General features: G+C 50.3%; 1 protein-coding gene across 7 annotated transcripts in view; it reads right to left on the bottom strand.

Annotated features, from left to right (window-relative positions):
- Nucleotides 1-16,632, bottom strand: part of SEMA5B (semaphorin 5B) — a 133,073-nt gene that overhangs the window by 14,521 nt on the left and 101,920 nt on the right. For 6 of the 7 annotated variants that reach the window (XM_058295682.1, XM_071214741.1, XM_058295684.2 and 3 more), the window contains 7 exons: nt 6,436-6,498; nt 6,015-6,113; nt 5,359-5,572; nt 4,354-4,639; nt 1,994-2,129; nt 424-637; nt 102-309 (listed from right to left, as the gene is read on the bottom strand). In XM_058295682.1, the coding sequence (XP_058151665.1) occupies nt 102-309; nt 424-637; nt 1,994-2,129; nt 4,354-4,639; nt 5,359-5,572; nt 6,015-6,113; nt 6,436-6,498 (1,220 nt within the window). The remainder of the gene's footprint in view (nt 1-101; nt 310-423; nt 638-1,993; nt 2,130-4,353; nt 4,640-5,358; nt 5,573-6,014; nt 6,114-6,435; nt 6,499-16,632) is intronic. The other variant, XM_071214743.1, reaches the window with a different exon arrangement.

Genomic DNA, 16,632 nt, shown 5'->3' with positions numbered 1-16,632 from the left:
ATGCCACGTGCCAATTCCAAAGTGTGGTTGGCGGGGACCAGCCTCCAGGGCAGGCCTGTCTGCCGGCCCCAGCCGCCACCCGGGCTCCAGTCCCGGCTTACCCCTGGCTGCGGTAGGCGGCGCACCTCTCCAGCGGGACCCTCAGCACGCCGTCGCTTAGGCCCACGAAGAGCGCACGGGCGCTGTGCAGGATCCGCAGGCTGCGCAGGGGCTCGCGACGCCCGGGGGGCAGGACGTGCAGCTCCTCCAGGTAGCAGCCGCGGAGGCTGCGGCTCGTCGTGGACAGTGCCTTCAGAATGGTGCCCGATTCTGGAGGGGCCAGACGGGGTGGCCTGAAGGCCCCAGAACCTTGCAGCCCAGTCCCTGCCCCTCCACCTTCTCCCAGCCCGGAGCCCAGGGCGGCGGGGAGAGGCGGGTGCTCACCCGTGCCGATGTAGAGCACGTGGTAGAGCGTATCTTTGGCCTGCACAAGGTCCACCACGAGGTGTGAGAAGCGCACGCTGTCCTGGGTGACACAGGGCTCGGGTGTCACCGGCTGTACGGCCTCACTCATCAGGAACAGGCGCTGTGCGTCCTGCAGGCTGCGCTCTGTCAGGTTCAGGTTCTCCTTGGGGCCCACCTCGGGCAGGGTGCCGCACTGCAAGCGGGGAAGAGGGTCACGCGTGCCCGGGCGGCTGGGCTGCCGCGGTCCCCTATCCCTCTCCTTCCTTACTGGAACCCAGGTGGCCGTGTGCAGACTCTCCGACTCCCTGCCCTGCCTCCCCACAACATTCCCGCAGGGTGGGCTCCACGCCTTTCCAGAGAGGGCTGCCTCTTCTATAAGAACTGTGGGAGACTTTTTTGTGATGTATGTATCTTCAAAAAAATACAATTTACAAAAATGATGGGGGTGGGGGAGTGGGGTGTGGGTTATATGGGAACCTCTTATGGTTTTAAATTAACATTCTAATTTAAAAAATAAAAAAAAAATAAAAAAGGATGGTTAGGTTAAAAAAAAAAAAGAACAATGGAAGAAAGACGCTGGGAAGATGGGGTAGGAGGGGCCTGCCAAGGCAGGGGGAAGAGGAGGAGATGCAAAGGAGGGTGGACTATTTAAAAACGGATAAATAGATCATTCGAGTGTGGGTAACAAAGTGTCCTGCAAATACAAGCTGTTGCCTAAAGTGCAAATCCCACACATTGGACCCGCCCCTGCCCTCCCTCTCCTGTGCCTCTTCCAGCTCAGAAGTTCCTTTGCTTTCTCCTAAACCAAAGCTGGAAGGGAACCACCAGTTATTGAGCACCTACTACATTCCAAGTGAGCTGTCAGGTGCACATCAACTGACCCTTGCACAAATCCATGAGATGGACGATATTATCCCTATGTTCCAGATAAGGAAAAAGAGACTCAGAGAGGTTGGTGACTTGCCCAGTGTCACACAGAGACAGGGCCAGGTCAGAGTCAGGACTGACCCACTGCAAAGCCTGAGGGGTTCCCTGCTCCACACTGCCCCTGTACTGGAAGTGAGATGGATGCAAAAGTCAACTCATCAATAGCATTCTCTGCTCCATAGCTCTTGGCCCTTCTCCATCACAGGGCGGAGGATGCTTCACCACCCATGCCTGGGCCCTGATCATTCCTGACATTTACAGATTAGGCACGAGTGCCCATGCTGGGCAGACTGTGAGCAAACTCCAGCTAACACCCTGAATTCCTGTGTCTTTCTGATCTCTTACACAGAGTAGAGCTGAGATGCCCCTCCCTGCTTCCCTGGAGTCACAGTTAGAGATTGTTCTGTGCGTGCTCCCCTGCTCCGCCGACCCCCACTCTGCCCTTCTCCCTCCGTGCTCTTAGTGGTCACCACCCACTTCAGGAAGCCGTCCCGCACCCCAGAGGAGGGCACAGAGCGGCAGGGACTGCCTTCTCTATGCAGCAGGGGATTGGCATGTGGCTGGTAGCTGGAGGGGGTGGTGGGAGTAGCTGAGGGAAAGGGAGGAGGAGGGGAAGCTGTACCTGGAAATTGGGGATGGGGTTGGCGATGGGGAGCCAGGCAGCCCTGGGGTTCTCCTGGTAGCGGAAGGGGCCGTTGAAAGCCTGGGAGATGGCGCTGAGGTTGAAGGCGCAGACGGCCGAGGCGGCAATGCTGTTTCTGAAAGGCAAGAGATGGTGGGCGCTGTCCTGCCTGGACCCCTTGGTGCCCTCCTGCATCCCACGGCCACTGTCATGCCAGGCAGGGCACGTCTCCAAGGCACCTCTGCTGAGCCCGGTGCCTTCTGCGTCACGGGGGAGTCACGGGAGGAAGAGCTGTGGTCCTTACACGTGGGAAACCCCTGGGGTAAAGACCCACTGACACGAAGCACTGATGGATCCCTCATCAAGTGGGGCTGGAAATCAAGTCCGTGTTTTCAAACATTTCGGACCCCCAGTAAGAAATCTATTTTAAGTCACGACTCATTTTATATGGGTGTATCTGCAGTGAATTTTCATGAAACAATACTTACCCTTATTAACTATTAATACATTATACTGATATTCCTATTCCATTCTATTCTGTTTTAGTTTATTTTTTAAAAAGCTGGTTGCTAAACCAATGGCTTATGCTATAGCCCAAAACACCGTGAGCCAGTGACCTTGAAGGGCTCTTTCAGCCACAGAACCACACCTTTCTATCAGTCTGGTGTGAACAGTGCTTCCCGTTCTGGTCTTTGCATTTAATCCCTCGCTTGAATGTGCCCTCTCGTCCCCCGCCCCCCGCAGGCCTCCACCCCCATCTGGTCTCTCGCCTGGATGCGCACCTTCCTCCTGGCTGCTCTCCTTGCAGCCGGGCGGTCTCCTCTAATCCATTCTGCACACAACAGCCAGAGCGTGCATTTCACAAAGTACCTCTGATCTGGTCCCCGCTTCAAACCCTTTACTAATTTCCTCTTGCTCTTAACATCAAAACTAACTTCGGGCGACAAGGCCCTGCAGGGCATAATCCTCCCCCCAAGCCTCCACTGCTAGCTTTCTTCTCCTCACCCTTGAGACTCCTGCCATGCTGGTCTCTGCTCAGTTCCTCCAACATTGCTTCACATTCCAAAGCACTGCATGGGCTGGGATGCTCTTCTCTCCCGGTCAATTCCTCCTCATCCTGTAACTGTCACTTCCTACAGGAAGCCTCCCCTGGTCACCATCCCCTCCATAAGGTTATAGACTTCCCTGCACCCTGCCCTTCTCCTTCATAGCACTTATCACCATTAAAGTGGGTTGTCTGATACCCATTACCCTTTCTAGGATATAAGCTCCTCGAGGGCAGGGCCATGTTTGCTTTTGCTCACTGGTGTCCCCCCCTCCTCCCCTCAGCACCTGTCATGGAGAAAGCACTCAGTAAAGATTTGCTTAATAAACTTCTTACAGTCTACACCATTGTCATTTTTTCATTGATGGCACTGCCTCTCCAGCTGCTCCTACCCTTTGCTTGCAGCTGTCCACCTTCTGGTGCTGACCGCTGTGCAGAGTCACTTCTGAGCCCATTTCAGCTCGCGGCCCGCGTGGCTGTGCTGCACAGGCTGCACGCTTGGACGGCCTCCTGCTCCGCTCCCCGGCCTTGCTCCCTCTCTGCCCATCCCCTCAGGCCGCCTTCCAAGAGCTAGTCTGGGCCTCGTCCAGCGCCTGCCACCTGGGGCCCAAGCTAAGCAAACACCACCTGCAGCTCACAGACTTCGATGTGCTTACAGAGACTCCTCTCCAATGCACATCCTGTCCAGCGAATGTTCTCCTCGGCCTCTGCTGCCCATCCATCCTTCCTGAGACTAAAAACCACCCGACGGGGCTGGTCTTTACCCAAAAGGAGGCAGGGGGAGGAGGCCACCTTCCTCATGCCTAGGAAACACAAGGGCTCTACTTCCCAGACTTTCCCAGTGCAGCCAAGGATCCCCAGGAGACAGGAGGGGAGAGCAGGACCAGCCGGAAGACTCTGCTGGTTACATTTAGCAGAATCATGGACTCCTGAGGTTGGAAGGGAAGGGACCTTGGGAGTCAGTCTCCTCTAAGCATCCCTAATGGACGGCTGCCAGACCCTCCGAGGGCTGCTGGACCCTCAGCCAAAAGCAGCCCACTTCACTTACATCATCAGCACGTTCTTAATTCATGGAGCCATAATCCATCTCCTTTCAATTTCTTCACGTCTGGCCTAGGCCTTCCCTTCCGGCAACCCAGAGCATGTGCTTACGGCTCCGGGGGAGGTAAGTCACAAAATCCTCAGACAAGCTGGCACAGGAGGCACAGCAATCCCCTTCCCAGACAAAGAAACCGGGGCTCCGCAGGCTGCCCAGCCAGGACAGCGCGAGTCCCTGGTCCCGGGGGAGTGGGGGTGGCAGAGGGTGGGGACTCACACATTGGTGGTGAAGACCCCGTAGATGAGGTCCTGCTCAGGCAGGTGGAAGGCGCTCTGCAGCTCGTTGTAGTAGAAAGGGACCTCGCCCGGGCGGGAGCAGTTGAGCCGGGCCTTCATGAACGTGGTCCACGTGTCTTCCAGCAGGAAGCGCCCCCCCACGTCGTTCTTGCACACGCGGGCCACTCGGGAATACACGGTCCGCCCACAGTCATGCTCCACGGCGTTCTCCCGCAGGAAGAAGTATGCGAAGAGCCCGATGTCGTAGGCGGCCACGAAGTTTGGCTCTAGGGGACCAGAGAGGAACAAGAGGGCGGGCAGCTCAGCTGGGAGAAAGGAGTACTCGACTGCTTCCGTTTTCCCACGTGGGTATTCCCACGTCCCCCGTCGGTTTGGCGACCTGAGGGCTCTAAACTAATGCTGTTTCAACCTCTAATACCAAGTGCAGCTATAATAATAAACATTTATTTTTGAGCACTCACTGTGTATCAGACACTATTATAAGCACTTTATATGGATTGATCCATTTGATCCTCACAACCACCTATGAGGTCAGTACTCTTACTATCCCCATATTTCAGAGGAGAATATTGTGGCACAGAGGAACTTGCTCAAGGTCCCAAAGCTGGTTGGTGGAGAAGGAGGGATTCAGCCCCAAGGGGCAGGAAACTCTCATACTACCCTGCCCCTGATCTCCTCTTTCTCATAACTATTTTTCCCCTAATCAAGCCTCAGCTCTTACTCTCCGCTAATAGCCCTCCATCTGTTGGGGGCCCTCAGGACATGTAAGCTGGGAGCTAGGTCACCTGAGTTTTCAGCCCCAGTCCATCTCCAACATGCTAGGGTCCTTGGGCAAATACCTGCCTTACTCTGGGTCTGTCTTTCCGTCATGCAAATGTGAGCCCCTTCAGGAGGTTAGGCGGGAAGGAGGGCCGATGGGGGGTCAGGGTGGGCTGGCTGGGTCAGAACCAGAGGACCCCTCACCCCGGGGCTGGAGCCGCCTTACCATTGAGCCACTTGGAGTTATACTGGGCAGTGCGAAGCGGCGGCCCACTGCCCAGGCTACGGTAGATGGCAGGGTCCCGACCTGAGAAGTCGATGACCGTGGCTGCGTAGAGCTCCCCCTGGGAGGAGATGACGGCTGTGGAGTTGTGGCGCGGGTCGTAGGGGCAGCGGGCCACGCCATTGATCTTCTCGATGGTCCGGCTGAGGTTCCCCACCTGGGAATGAGGGAGGGGGGTGCATTTCCCCAAGGCCGGAGGCCGCCTGTCCTTCCAAACCACAGTTCTGTTTCCTCCAGGGCCCCTGGTCTCTCTGGGCCTCTCCCTGCTTGTGGCCTCCTGCTCACTACCCACCCACAGTCCCTCTGCGGGAGCACCCTTCAAGGTGGGAGGACTGCCGCCAGGAGCGCCACCTGCCTCTGGCCCCTGGCCCCCCATCAGGACGCTGCCAGGTAGGGGGATGCTGCTGAGTGGAAGTACGTCTCAAGTATTTCATGGGGACATTCTTAGGCTAAAATACTATTCGCTGTTTATCTGAAATTCAATTTTAATTCGGGGTCCCACAATTTGTTCTAAGTATGGCACCCCTACTCCAAGGCCGTGCCTGGGGGAGACGGGCTTTTGGTGCCCCCTTCCACGTGCCCCCACCCTGAGCCCCCACCTGTCTGCTGGAGCACACTGGGGAAAAGGCATTGGTCCCACACAGGAACACCTTCCGGCCTGCGACGATCAGGACGCGCACGTAGTTCTGACACTCCTCCTGACGTCGGAAGGGAAAGCAACAGAGGGGACTCGGCGCTCGAGCGCGCCCCGAGGCTCGGCCTCACAGTGCCACAGAGGCCCGCAAACACTCCAAATCCCTCCGCTCTGCCCCAGAGCCACCCTGCTCCCGAGGCAGCAGCTGGGCGGAGTTGAGGGCTCCCACCACCACCTCCCACCCAGGGGCCCTCCCGGCACCCCACCCACGCAGGCGCTCGCAACTGCGGGGCTCAGGGCTGCGCCCTCACCGCGCACGGGGAGCCGGGCGGCGGCCCCGCGCCCACACGCACGGCCGGGGCCCTGGGGCCGCCGAGGCCACGTACCTCCGTCTTCCCTTTGCTCTGGCAGGAGCGGCGGGTGTCCTCGTTGGAGGCCCACTCCGTGGCCTGGGGGGGAACACGGCGTCACACGGCTGCGCCATTCGCCGCCGGGGCGAGCAGCAACCGTGTCTGGAGTGGACAGGAAGCTGCGAAAGGGTCAGGGGCAACCTGCAGGGCCAGGGTCCTCTTATACCTCTGCGAGGGCTGAGGGGGGCACCAGAGCTCCTGACCTGGAGACCTTCAACGCGCGGAGGTCCCCTCGCCCTGCCCCACCCCTGCCCACCTGCTCGGGTCAAGGGAGACAGTCAGGGCCGCCTCCGCTTCATCACGCCCACGGAGCTCTGTTCCAGGACCCATCAAGCCTTCCTTCCTCGGGCCAGCCAGGGAGCAGGAAGCGGCCTAGAAGGCCCTTCTCTACCACCCCAGGCCCTGAGGGGCGGGCGTAAAATGTGCATCTGCGCTGTGCTAGGCAGGCAGGGGGGAGGAGAGGCTGGATCCTGCACGCCCTAGCTACAGGAGAGCTATTTAATTCTCCCACCGACAGCCTACAAAGTGGTGGTGTTTTATTTTTTAACAGATGAGCAAAGAGGTTCAGTGCAACTTGCTTAAGGTCCCACTGCTGGTACGTGGTAGCCCAAGGATTTGAACCCATGCTGCTCTGACTCCAAAGGCAACAGGAGCTTTCTCTCTTTTTCCCACTGTCTCAGGGGCCTCGAACTAGGACTTCCCCTTTCCTTACTGCCCACCCCCCTTCTGTGTGCTCTCTACTCCCTCTCTTGTTCCCCTGGTAGCCTCCTCACACGCTGTCCTGACGTAATGAGCCTGGGGACACATCTTTCAGTCAAGGATCCAGAGGACAGCACCATGCCGAGGAGTCCCGTGGCATCAGGAGAGGGCTGTCGCCCACCCGGAGCCCCTCGCTCCCGTCCTGTTAGGTCCCTGCTCTCTGCCGTCCCTCCCAGCATCTGAACAGCAGCTGAAAGGAGGAGTAATAGGTACGATTCGTGTCCAGGCTATGTCAACCGTCCTGGTGTGGGCTCACTACCTGTTTCTGGGTCACATGTATAAACATGAACTGCCTACCTGTCCTGGGAGAGGAAGCCTGAGCGAGCAGCTCCCCCACCTCAACAGTGTGTGGGGGGAACCGCTTGCTTTTAACAAACCTCCTCCTAGCTGTGAAGTCACTGCAGGCAGAGCTTCAGGGCCTGGGGGTGGGAAGAAGGACAGGCCAGGAGAAGGAGCACAGGCCGCTCCCTGCTCCCTGCACGGCAGCCCACAGCCCTAAGCTGGCAGGACGACTGCCTTCTGCCGCCCTGGATTCCACAGCTGGGGGACCTTCCCACCGTGAGCAGGCGGGGTACATCCTGCAGTTCCAGGCCTGGAGCTCAAGCCTCTGCTTCTCCCTGGCTTCTGGCCACAGAAGTTGTGGAATTAATCCAGACAGAAACAACTGAGCCATCATCATACTCAGAACTCCATCAGATCTCAGGCATAAAATGGAAAGCTCAGGGCCTCTAAGGGCAGAAAAGAGCAACGCTCACATACACTGAAGATGTCTTGGCCTATCATTGCAGTCAGTGCGCGGCTCTGGGTCCCCGTGCGTGCAAAGGGGCCTTGCTGGGGCCTTGGACATGTTGAGGGAGGTGTGGTCAGCCTTATTCCTAAGGTGGCGGGAAGCACATAAGGGTGGGGGATTGTACAATACAAAGGAGCGGAACACTGTGACAGACATTTTGCCAGGGATTTGACACACTTTCTCGCTTTGATCCACACAGCAGCCAGCAAGACAGGTAGAGTCTTTTGTTCATTTTACAGGTGAGGAAACTGAAGCCCGGAGAGTTTGAGCAATTTGCCTGAGGTCACACAGCTTCTAAGCAACAGATTCAAGAGGCAAACCCAGACCCTTGACTCCAGCACCAAGTTCTTTAAGCTACATCCTGCAGCCTCTCACAGTGAACATATTTCTCAAACCAAAAATTAGAACATATGACCTGAAAATATATGTGTATTTGTAAGGAAAACAGCACAGAACAAGATTTTTTGAGTCATTTTATTTATTTTTCACTTATTTTAAAAAATTATTTTATCAGAGTAATGATGCACATAATTTAAGTTAAATAGTAAGAAAAACTTATTTTAAAAAGGATCCCACTCCTTCCATACCCCAATCCCATTCCCAAGGACAACCACTTTCAACTCTTTTAGCTATTTCTCCGTTCTGTTTTGTTTTGCTAGCCAATTTATCAAAAATATGTATCAATTTCAGACTTCACCTTTTGACTTCCTGTTTTGGGATTTAAGATTTTTCTCACTTACCCATCCCCATTCTCCCCTACCCCAAAACACACATACACCTTCCACTTCCCCTCTCTTTCTCCTCCCATATAATCATTTCCTACTTCTAAATAAAATCAACACAGTATTTACATTATTATGAATATATAAAAATTGTTCATTGCTACCAAGATTTCACTGCATGTAAGATTCCATCCATTGTAATAGGGACCACTAAGAAAGAAAATATCCTGTCAATCAAACTCTGACACAATGCTCTCTCATTTACGTTCTTAATATACATTTATTAAAAGTACTCTAGCTTTATTTAGACATGTATCTTTATATTTCAATCCTGTGCATATGAAAAAGAAAAATGTAACTGAAACTAATTGGTTAAATATCCTGAAAACTTCTTCGAATTCAGTTCCTCTCTCCTGAATCACAAAGTTGTCCGTATCTATTATTTTTATTTTTACTTATTTATTTTTACAGTTTCTTTCTTTGAACCACCCAGGGTGTCACTGATGCAGCAATTCCTAAAGAGTACTTCACTCTGGCCCTCAGGATTTTCTTCCAAACTATTGACCCCATACTCCAAGTCTGGATGCTGACACCTTCTTCTTCTTGCTCTTACCAGAAGGTGTCCATGGAAGGTTTACAGACAAACCAGGATACATATTCCTTCCTCAGATGGTCTTAAAATGGTCTGTGGACTAAAATTCATGGGGTTCCTGTTGTCTGGTCACATCACTAGGAAAAATGACCAAGTTTGTGCCTGCATAGGCAATGACAACTATGTTATGACTACAGTCTGGTTAATAGTGATTTTAAGACTTGGATGGAAAAAAAAAAAGTGAGGAACATCTGAGGAAAAATGCAATATGTGTATTTTGATGAGGTTTTCTTTCTTGACTTATTTTTTTTGTTGCCTAGGCTGAATGGCTTTTTTCATTTGCTTGTCTTGTAATGCACCAATCATTATTTATTTTCCAAATGCTCAACAGGTTTTACAAAGCCCTCTCAATGTCATTTTCTAAAAAATGATTCAGATGATTTGTTAGTTCCCATTCTTTCCTTCAGCCCCCCATTCTCCTGTCCCAGGATGAACTGGTTTGCTCGATTCCGCTACTGACCTAGGACTTAATTTCTCTCCTCTCCTGTTTTCTGAATCCTTTGCCTTCTCCTTTCTTGATTTACTTGCTTATTTTAGTGGAACACATCTCCAGTATCTTCCAAAGAAAAGGAATACAGTAGATCAATGTTTAAGAATCCTTGCCTGTCTGATTTATTCTGCCTTCATACTTGCTTGCTAGTTTTGATATAGAATTCTAGGTTGAAAATAAGTTTCACTCAGAATTTTAAAGACATTTATTCCTCCATTGTCTTTTAGATTCTAGTCTTGCTATTGAGAGGTCAGATGTGATTCTATTCTCCATCTTTCGCAGTGACCATTTCTTTTTCTTTTTTTCTTTAGGCTCCTGAAGCTTTTAGGAACTTCTAATAATAGTGTCCTGAATTTCATTACGATATGTCTCAGTGTATGTCTCTTTGTAGAACTCAGCCAGTCGTTTCGATTTGGAGAATTGGCTTCTGTTTTGACAAATTTTCTTATGTTACTTCATAATTAATTTCTTCCTCACCTTTTACTCAGTTCTTTTCTTGGGGGACTCTTATTAATCCAATCAAATGTTGGCCCTTGTGGACTGATCCTCTAGTTTTCTGATATTTTCTCTCATTTTTCATTTCTGGTTTTTGTTGTCCTCATTTCTAGGAGATTTTTCTTCAATTTTATCTTCTAATCCTTTGGTTTAATTTTTATTTTCCCTTTTTGTGTTTATTGCTTTACAAATAAAAATATTTTATGTCTATGAATATACTAGTTTTTTCCTAGTTAATGCTTTCAAGATTTTCTCCTATTTCTTATGTCTTTTTTTATCTTTTTTTTTTTTTTAAAGATACATAGATCACATAAAACAATGTCTCTTTCTTACAGCTTCCTTCATTCTCTTTGCTTGTTTGCTTGCTGGTCTTTCTCTCTCACTTTAAAGGCTTTTCTCAAATGTCTGGTGATTTTTACTATTTGTTCACATTTAAAAATAAATCACCATTTACCACTGAAAGGTGTCAGGGTTTCTTGGAGAAATGCTGATTCCAGGTCTGGAGCAGGAAATGCACAAGGTAAGTCTAAAACATCTTATTATACTAAATAGCAAACTAGCTATCAAAGATGACTAGGTTCATGTCAAAAGGACCCAAGAGCCAACTGGACGAGATTTCCATTGGAAAGCAAAGATGAAACAGTCATGAGAGATGGCCTAAACATATCAAAACACACAAATATGTTTAAATCCCTAAGTTAGAATAATAATAAAAGAATAAAATTCATTGGTCATCATTATTTGAAAACTGGTGAACAAAGACAAAGTACCAAGCATTTATCCTGCCTATCCTATATGATTGTATCATTGGGTAACCAAGTAGCAGATGAGGGGAAATTTCTTTTTGTTGAAGTAGTTCAGCTAATATATGAAGAAGGAATGAGAATTAAAACATTGTATAGCAACACCTAAAGAATTAGTGGCTCTTGGGAATGACCAACAATGGCTGCTATCATCAAAAAGAGAGAAAATCAGACACTAAAGGAAGTACACAAGATCACCAATGAAGTCATCTTGCCAGAATCTAAATTGAATAAAATCTGTAGATCTAACCATCAATTTACAGGTAATATAAAGAACAGAAGAACATATTACTTCATACTACCTGAATTGCAATCAGCAAAATCCAGATTGAAGGAAACTCTATAGAAGCAAGTTTCTTTAACACATAAATTTGCAAAAAAATGAAAAGAGGAAACATTGTTTATGAGACTTAAAAGACATAGCAACAAGTAGTAATATATAGGCCTTATTTGAATCCTGATTTGCACAAGCAAAACAATTTTTAAAATTTATAAGATAATTGGGGGAATTTGAACATTGACTAGATACTTAGTAATAATAAGAAATTAGTATTATTTTAGGTGGATTTTTAAAAAAGAATGCTTAACTTTTAGAAGCACATGCTGAAATATTTCTGGATGGTACGATATGTCTGAAATTTGCTTCAGAATGATTCAGGGCAGGGAAATAGGAATAAATGAGACATAATTGACCATGAACTGATGATTGTTCAAGCTTTTAAGATGCTGTTGAGTACATGGCGTTTAATGTTTTATTCTCTCTATTTTTTGTATGTATGAGATTTTACATGATAAATTTTTTTTAGTAGAATACCAAATAACTAGTTAGAAACTGCACTGTATATGGCTTGCATAGTCTCATGGGCTTCTCCTAGGGTGATGTGAGTGAGGTGGCTTTTTCACCGGGGAGCCCCTCATTGTCATACTCTAGAATCCTGTTCTCTGGAACTGTTGAGTTTCTCCAGCAAGGGGTCCTCAAATCTCCAGCCTGGGAGCAGGGCAGGGGACCTCCAGAACATCAAAATATAGCCTTCTGCTGTTCCTTTTTCCACACTCCCGTCAGTGCCTTTTACTTTTCCTGGAGTCCCCAAATCTGGAACTTCTCCAGTTGGGACTCTGGAGAATGACACTCCTGTCTCCTTTGTTGAGGGAGGATGGGATGGGTTCCAATTACTCAGTTAAGAGAATTTCAACCAATTCTCCCCTTTTAGCCTTGAACCTCATCCTCACATTCCTCAATACCTGACACCCAATTTCTGAGCCCTTCTGGGGTTCACCTGGGGAGTCAACATGTTTCTCTGCCACATCTCCCTCTGCAAGCCATTCGGTTGGCACTCCTTCTGCTCTGCTAAGCCAGCTCTGGCTGCTCCATCCATCTCCCCCAAATGTGTTTAAATCTCCTTTCCACTGATATCTCCTCTTTTGTTCTCTCTGCCATTGTGAGTCTGTACCTTTTTCATTTCTTAGTGTCCCTTTAGTGGGGTTTTGAGGAGGGGAGATAGTCATGTCTGATCGATCTGCCACATAGAATACTTCAATATAGGGCTGTGCCAGAAATTCTAGGACCACAAGCTGAGTAACAGTGGAATTGCATAGCTATGTGCCATGGGAGCCAACAGGTGAGACACCCAGGAACCTGGATAATCTGCAGAACTCAACTGTCCTGGACACCGTGAGCCAGAGATGATGGGTGAATATTAAAACATCCTCTGGGAATTAAATCCACCACTTGGCAGAGTTTAAATTTTAAATGAGGGCTGCCAGAATCTAGCTTGGAAGATGTGGGGGGTAAGGAGGAAGAGAGTTCGAGAAGCAGCCTCAATGTTTGTCTTGCCTCCAGTAAAGCCCCTACTATGCCTCCTGGAGCTTGCGTGCAGAATCGTCCCCATTTCTGCACTTGCAGGACATCTGGCAACCCAATATCATAAAGGCATTGCAATTAGACCTCCAGCCACGTCATCCCCTGGAGCTGCTCTGGGAAAGTTTGCTCATGATCTCCTAATTGCCAAATCCAAGTTAGCTCTCTGTTGCTCGTCAGGCTAGCCCTCTAAGCAGGCCCTGACACTGTTGACCACTTGTCTCCTTTTCTTTTCCAAGACCAGCTTATTACATTACACTGATAAATAACCATCACAGTTTACCTAATTTGATCTCCCCTACCCTGCCCTACTGTGGTAGGTCCCCTTTCCACCTGTGTGGGCTTTTGTATGCACCTGCACACAAGCACACATACACACTCACACACTGCCCCCTCTGCCCCTAGCTGCATCTCCTCTCCCTTCAGTGCTTGGGGAATTGGGCAAGAAGCTGGGTATTTGATTTTCCTTGAGGAATAGTCGTTTACATAAATTGTTTAATAGGTGTTTGGTACCTAGAAATCCCTTTAATGGACTCTGGTTTACATAAACTGTTTGCATTTGTATTTTTCCTTAAGGAATGTTAATTATTTAAATGATCAATAAAGCCTTGAGTGTTAAGTTTGGTTAAATTATGCCCTGGGGACCCAGCCAGGGGATCAGTTGGCTCTGTAAAGAAGCCTTAGAAAACCCACATGTGTCCTGGGCAGAGTGGGGGTCAGGAAGCTGGACTGGGGGGCCTTGCCCCCGCCTCCCCGCCGCAAGGTGGAGCAGCTCCTTTTTAGCACTTGGTGGCGCTTGAGTCACCCGTGAGAGCAGATGCTGAGGACTGAAGGCTTATAAGCAGGCCCCGGGGCCCCAGGAAGGGTGACTGTGAGGCACTCACGGGGTTGGGCTGTACAGTCAAGAGTCAGGCCAGACGGCGACCAGACCTGGGACAGACCCTGAGGACCAGAGGCCAGGCCTGCCACCAGCTTCATCTTCTCTCTCTTGTTCCTCCCCCTTGGGGCCACTCGGTCCCCACTAGAGTGGAAATGTGGCCACAAAATGTTTTTATTTCTCACCTTAGTTCTGTCATGGAGAACCCAGTCTGAATTCCTGAGGTCTGAGAGACCCCACGAGGAGGTGGCAAAACCAGTTCCTGGTGTTCTTGTGGCTGGTTTGCGGGGCCCTTCAGAGACCCTCTTGAAGCTGAGCCCCTGATCCAAACACACGTTCCGGGTTTGATACTGAGCTGGACAAACCAAACCTCAGGCCTTCGTCATAAGGCCAGAGTCCTCATGTCTGGTAAGGTAGTGACCTGCCACCTGTGGACCAGGTGTCAACAGACCTGGGGCGCCAAACCAGTCGGGCAGCAATGGCCTCGTGCCTCTACCGGCAAGGCCTTCATGACATCCTCGAGCTCTGAGTCTCAAATTTGGCTGCACATTAGAATCACCTGGGGGGCTTGAAAAAAATCTGTGTGTAGGCTGTATGCTAGACCAATGAAGTCAAAATCTCAGAGGGGAGACCTAGCAGCAGTGTGTTTTAAAGTTCCCCGGGTCATTCTAGTGGGCAGTCAAGGGAGAACCAGTGGGCTAGAGTCAGGCTAACCCCATTCCCCATCCTAATTTATGGTAGTCAGCTGTGTAAGCCAGAGACCCAAATGCCACCCCACAGAAGATGATGGAGTTGTGTGATGCTGTGCAATTCTGCCACCTTATGATCCCTTCCTTCTGTCTTCTCTCGAGCCCCAGTGCTGTAGCCTTTGTTCAGTCCTCCCCATAACTTGCCTAGACTATTGTAATTATAACTGACTCCTTCACCAATCCATTCTCTAAACTGGGCCAGGTGATCTAAACACCAAATCCATTCTTGCCACTCTCACAGCCCTTCAGTGGGTCCCTGTTGCCTTCAAAATAAATTGTGGACCCCTCTGCACAGCTAGTAAGGCCAACTGCGATGTGGCCCCTCACTTCCTGCCTCATCTCTCACCCTTACCCCACTCACACCCTGTACTCCAGCCACACGATACTCCTCGCCTTTCACACCTCTGTGCCTCCTCCTCAGCTGCCTGGCCAGCCCATCCTTCAAGCTCCAGTTCAAGAGCAGCTCCTCTGGGAAGCCTTTGTAGACAGGACTGAGCTCAAAGGGTTCCTTGGGTCTCTGGACCACCACCACAGCCAGGAGGCACCCTCCCTCCCAGCAGGCTTCTCACAGCACCACCAATATTTATTTGTGCATCTATTTCTCTTTACCCCTTCAGCCACTTTACTGTTCCAGAAGACCTTCAGGTGCAGATCTTGGGAACCTAATAAAAAACCAACTGCCTGGAGCTCAAGGCATGACCCCTGGATCCATGCCTCCTACCCACTTTGAGCCTCCTCTCCACTGGCATCTCCCAAGGCTTGACCTGCAGGACTTGGCAACCTGGCTTTATCGTCAGTGGCGCCCATTGGAAACCAGGCTCTGTACTGGCTGCTTGTGACCGAGCTGGCAGGCCAAGGGGTGTTGCCTCTGAGAACGTCCCCTGCCTTGCTGTGGCCCAAGCCCCAGGATCCGCCACCTGGGCCTCATCCAGGGAAAGGAATCAGATGTGGTCTCTTTAATGCATGCTCCCTGAGGCAAGCAACTGGGCCTGGACGGTAGTAGGTATCCAGTAAATGTTTATTGGGTAGATGGATGGATGGATGAATGGATGCACAGGTTGCTGGAAAGGTATGGATAGAAGGATAGACAGAAGAATGGATGAACGGTGTTTCCTTTCAACTTGCCTGGGTTCCTCCTGGCTCCTCCCTTCCAATGGGTACACCTTTTCTGCTCCCTTACATCTCACTTTCAGCAACCAACCCAGAATGGCAGGACCCCTTGGGGATTGACTCAGGTTTAGGTAGAAGAAATGTGATCAACTACTAAGGAGGTCTCCTCTTCCCTGACTGTCCACTGCAATTAAACTATTCCAAACAGCCCAGCACTGGAGTAACTCCTTGTACCACCCTCTAATTAGGTCATCCTCTTTTTCTGGCTGTACTCTGAGCCCTGGAGAATTTGCCTGATTTTCCCTCAGTCCCCAGCTCAGTTCAGGTATACAGTAAGTGCTCGATGAATAATGGATCATTGGAAGACCAACAAGCTCCCAGACAGGTGAGGTACTGAGGCTCTTCCCTCACTGAAGGAGGAAGAGACTGCCTTCCTTTCTCTAGAATGTTCAGCCTCTGCGGACATGGCTTAGCATCTGTTTCTCAATCTGGGATAAATGTTCTGGATCAAAGAGTCCCATTAAAACGCCTCCCAGAGCACTTAGGGAATTACGCTTGGGGAGTCCTTCTTGGCAGCAGATAATAAATCAATCACAGCTCAATGAAAATGCTGAGTTAGACTGGGATCACTCAGGTCGGATGAGAAAGGAAGCCAGATACACACTTTCCCTTGAGGCCCAACCCGAGACCCTCCTGTGGATTTAGGCTCTGGACTTAGCAGGACCAGCCTTCCCCGTTCACATAGTACTGACCCAGTCTTAGCACTGAAAGCCCCACATCCTGGAAACCCTCTGTCCCAGACACACACGGATGACTGGTCACCCTAGTTCTGGTTCTCCTTTCTTCTCTTCCTCATCAACCTCCTCTG

Source organism: Dasypus novemcinctus, chromosome 4, assembly GCF_030445035.2.
Source record: "Dasypus novemcinctus isolate mDasNov1 chromosome 4, mDasNov1.1.hap2, whole genome shotgun sequence".
In the NCBI taxonomy this organism is placed as follows: domain Eukaryota; kingdom Metazoa; phylum Chordata; class Mammalia; order Cingulata; family Dasypodidae; genus Dasypus; species Dasypus novemcinctus.
The sequence above is the reverse complement of the archived record's forward strand: the minus strand, read 5'-3'. Positions and strand labels throughout refer to the sequence as shown.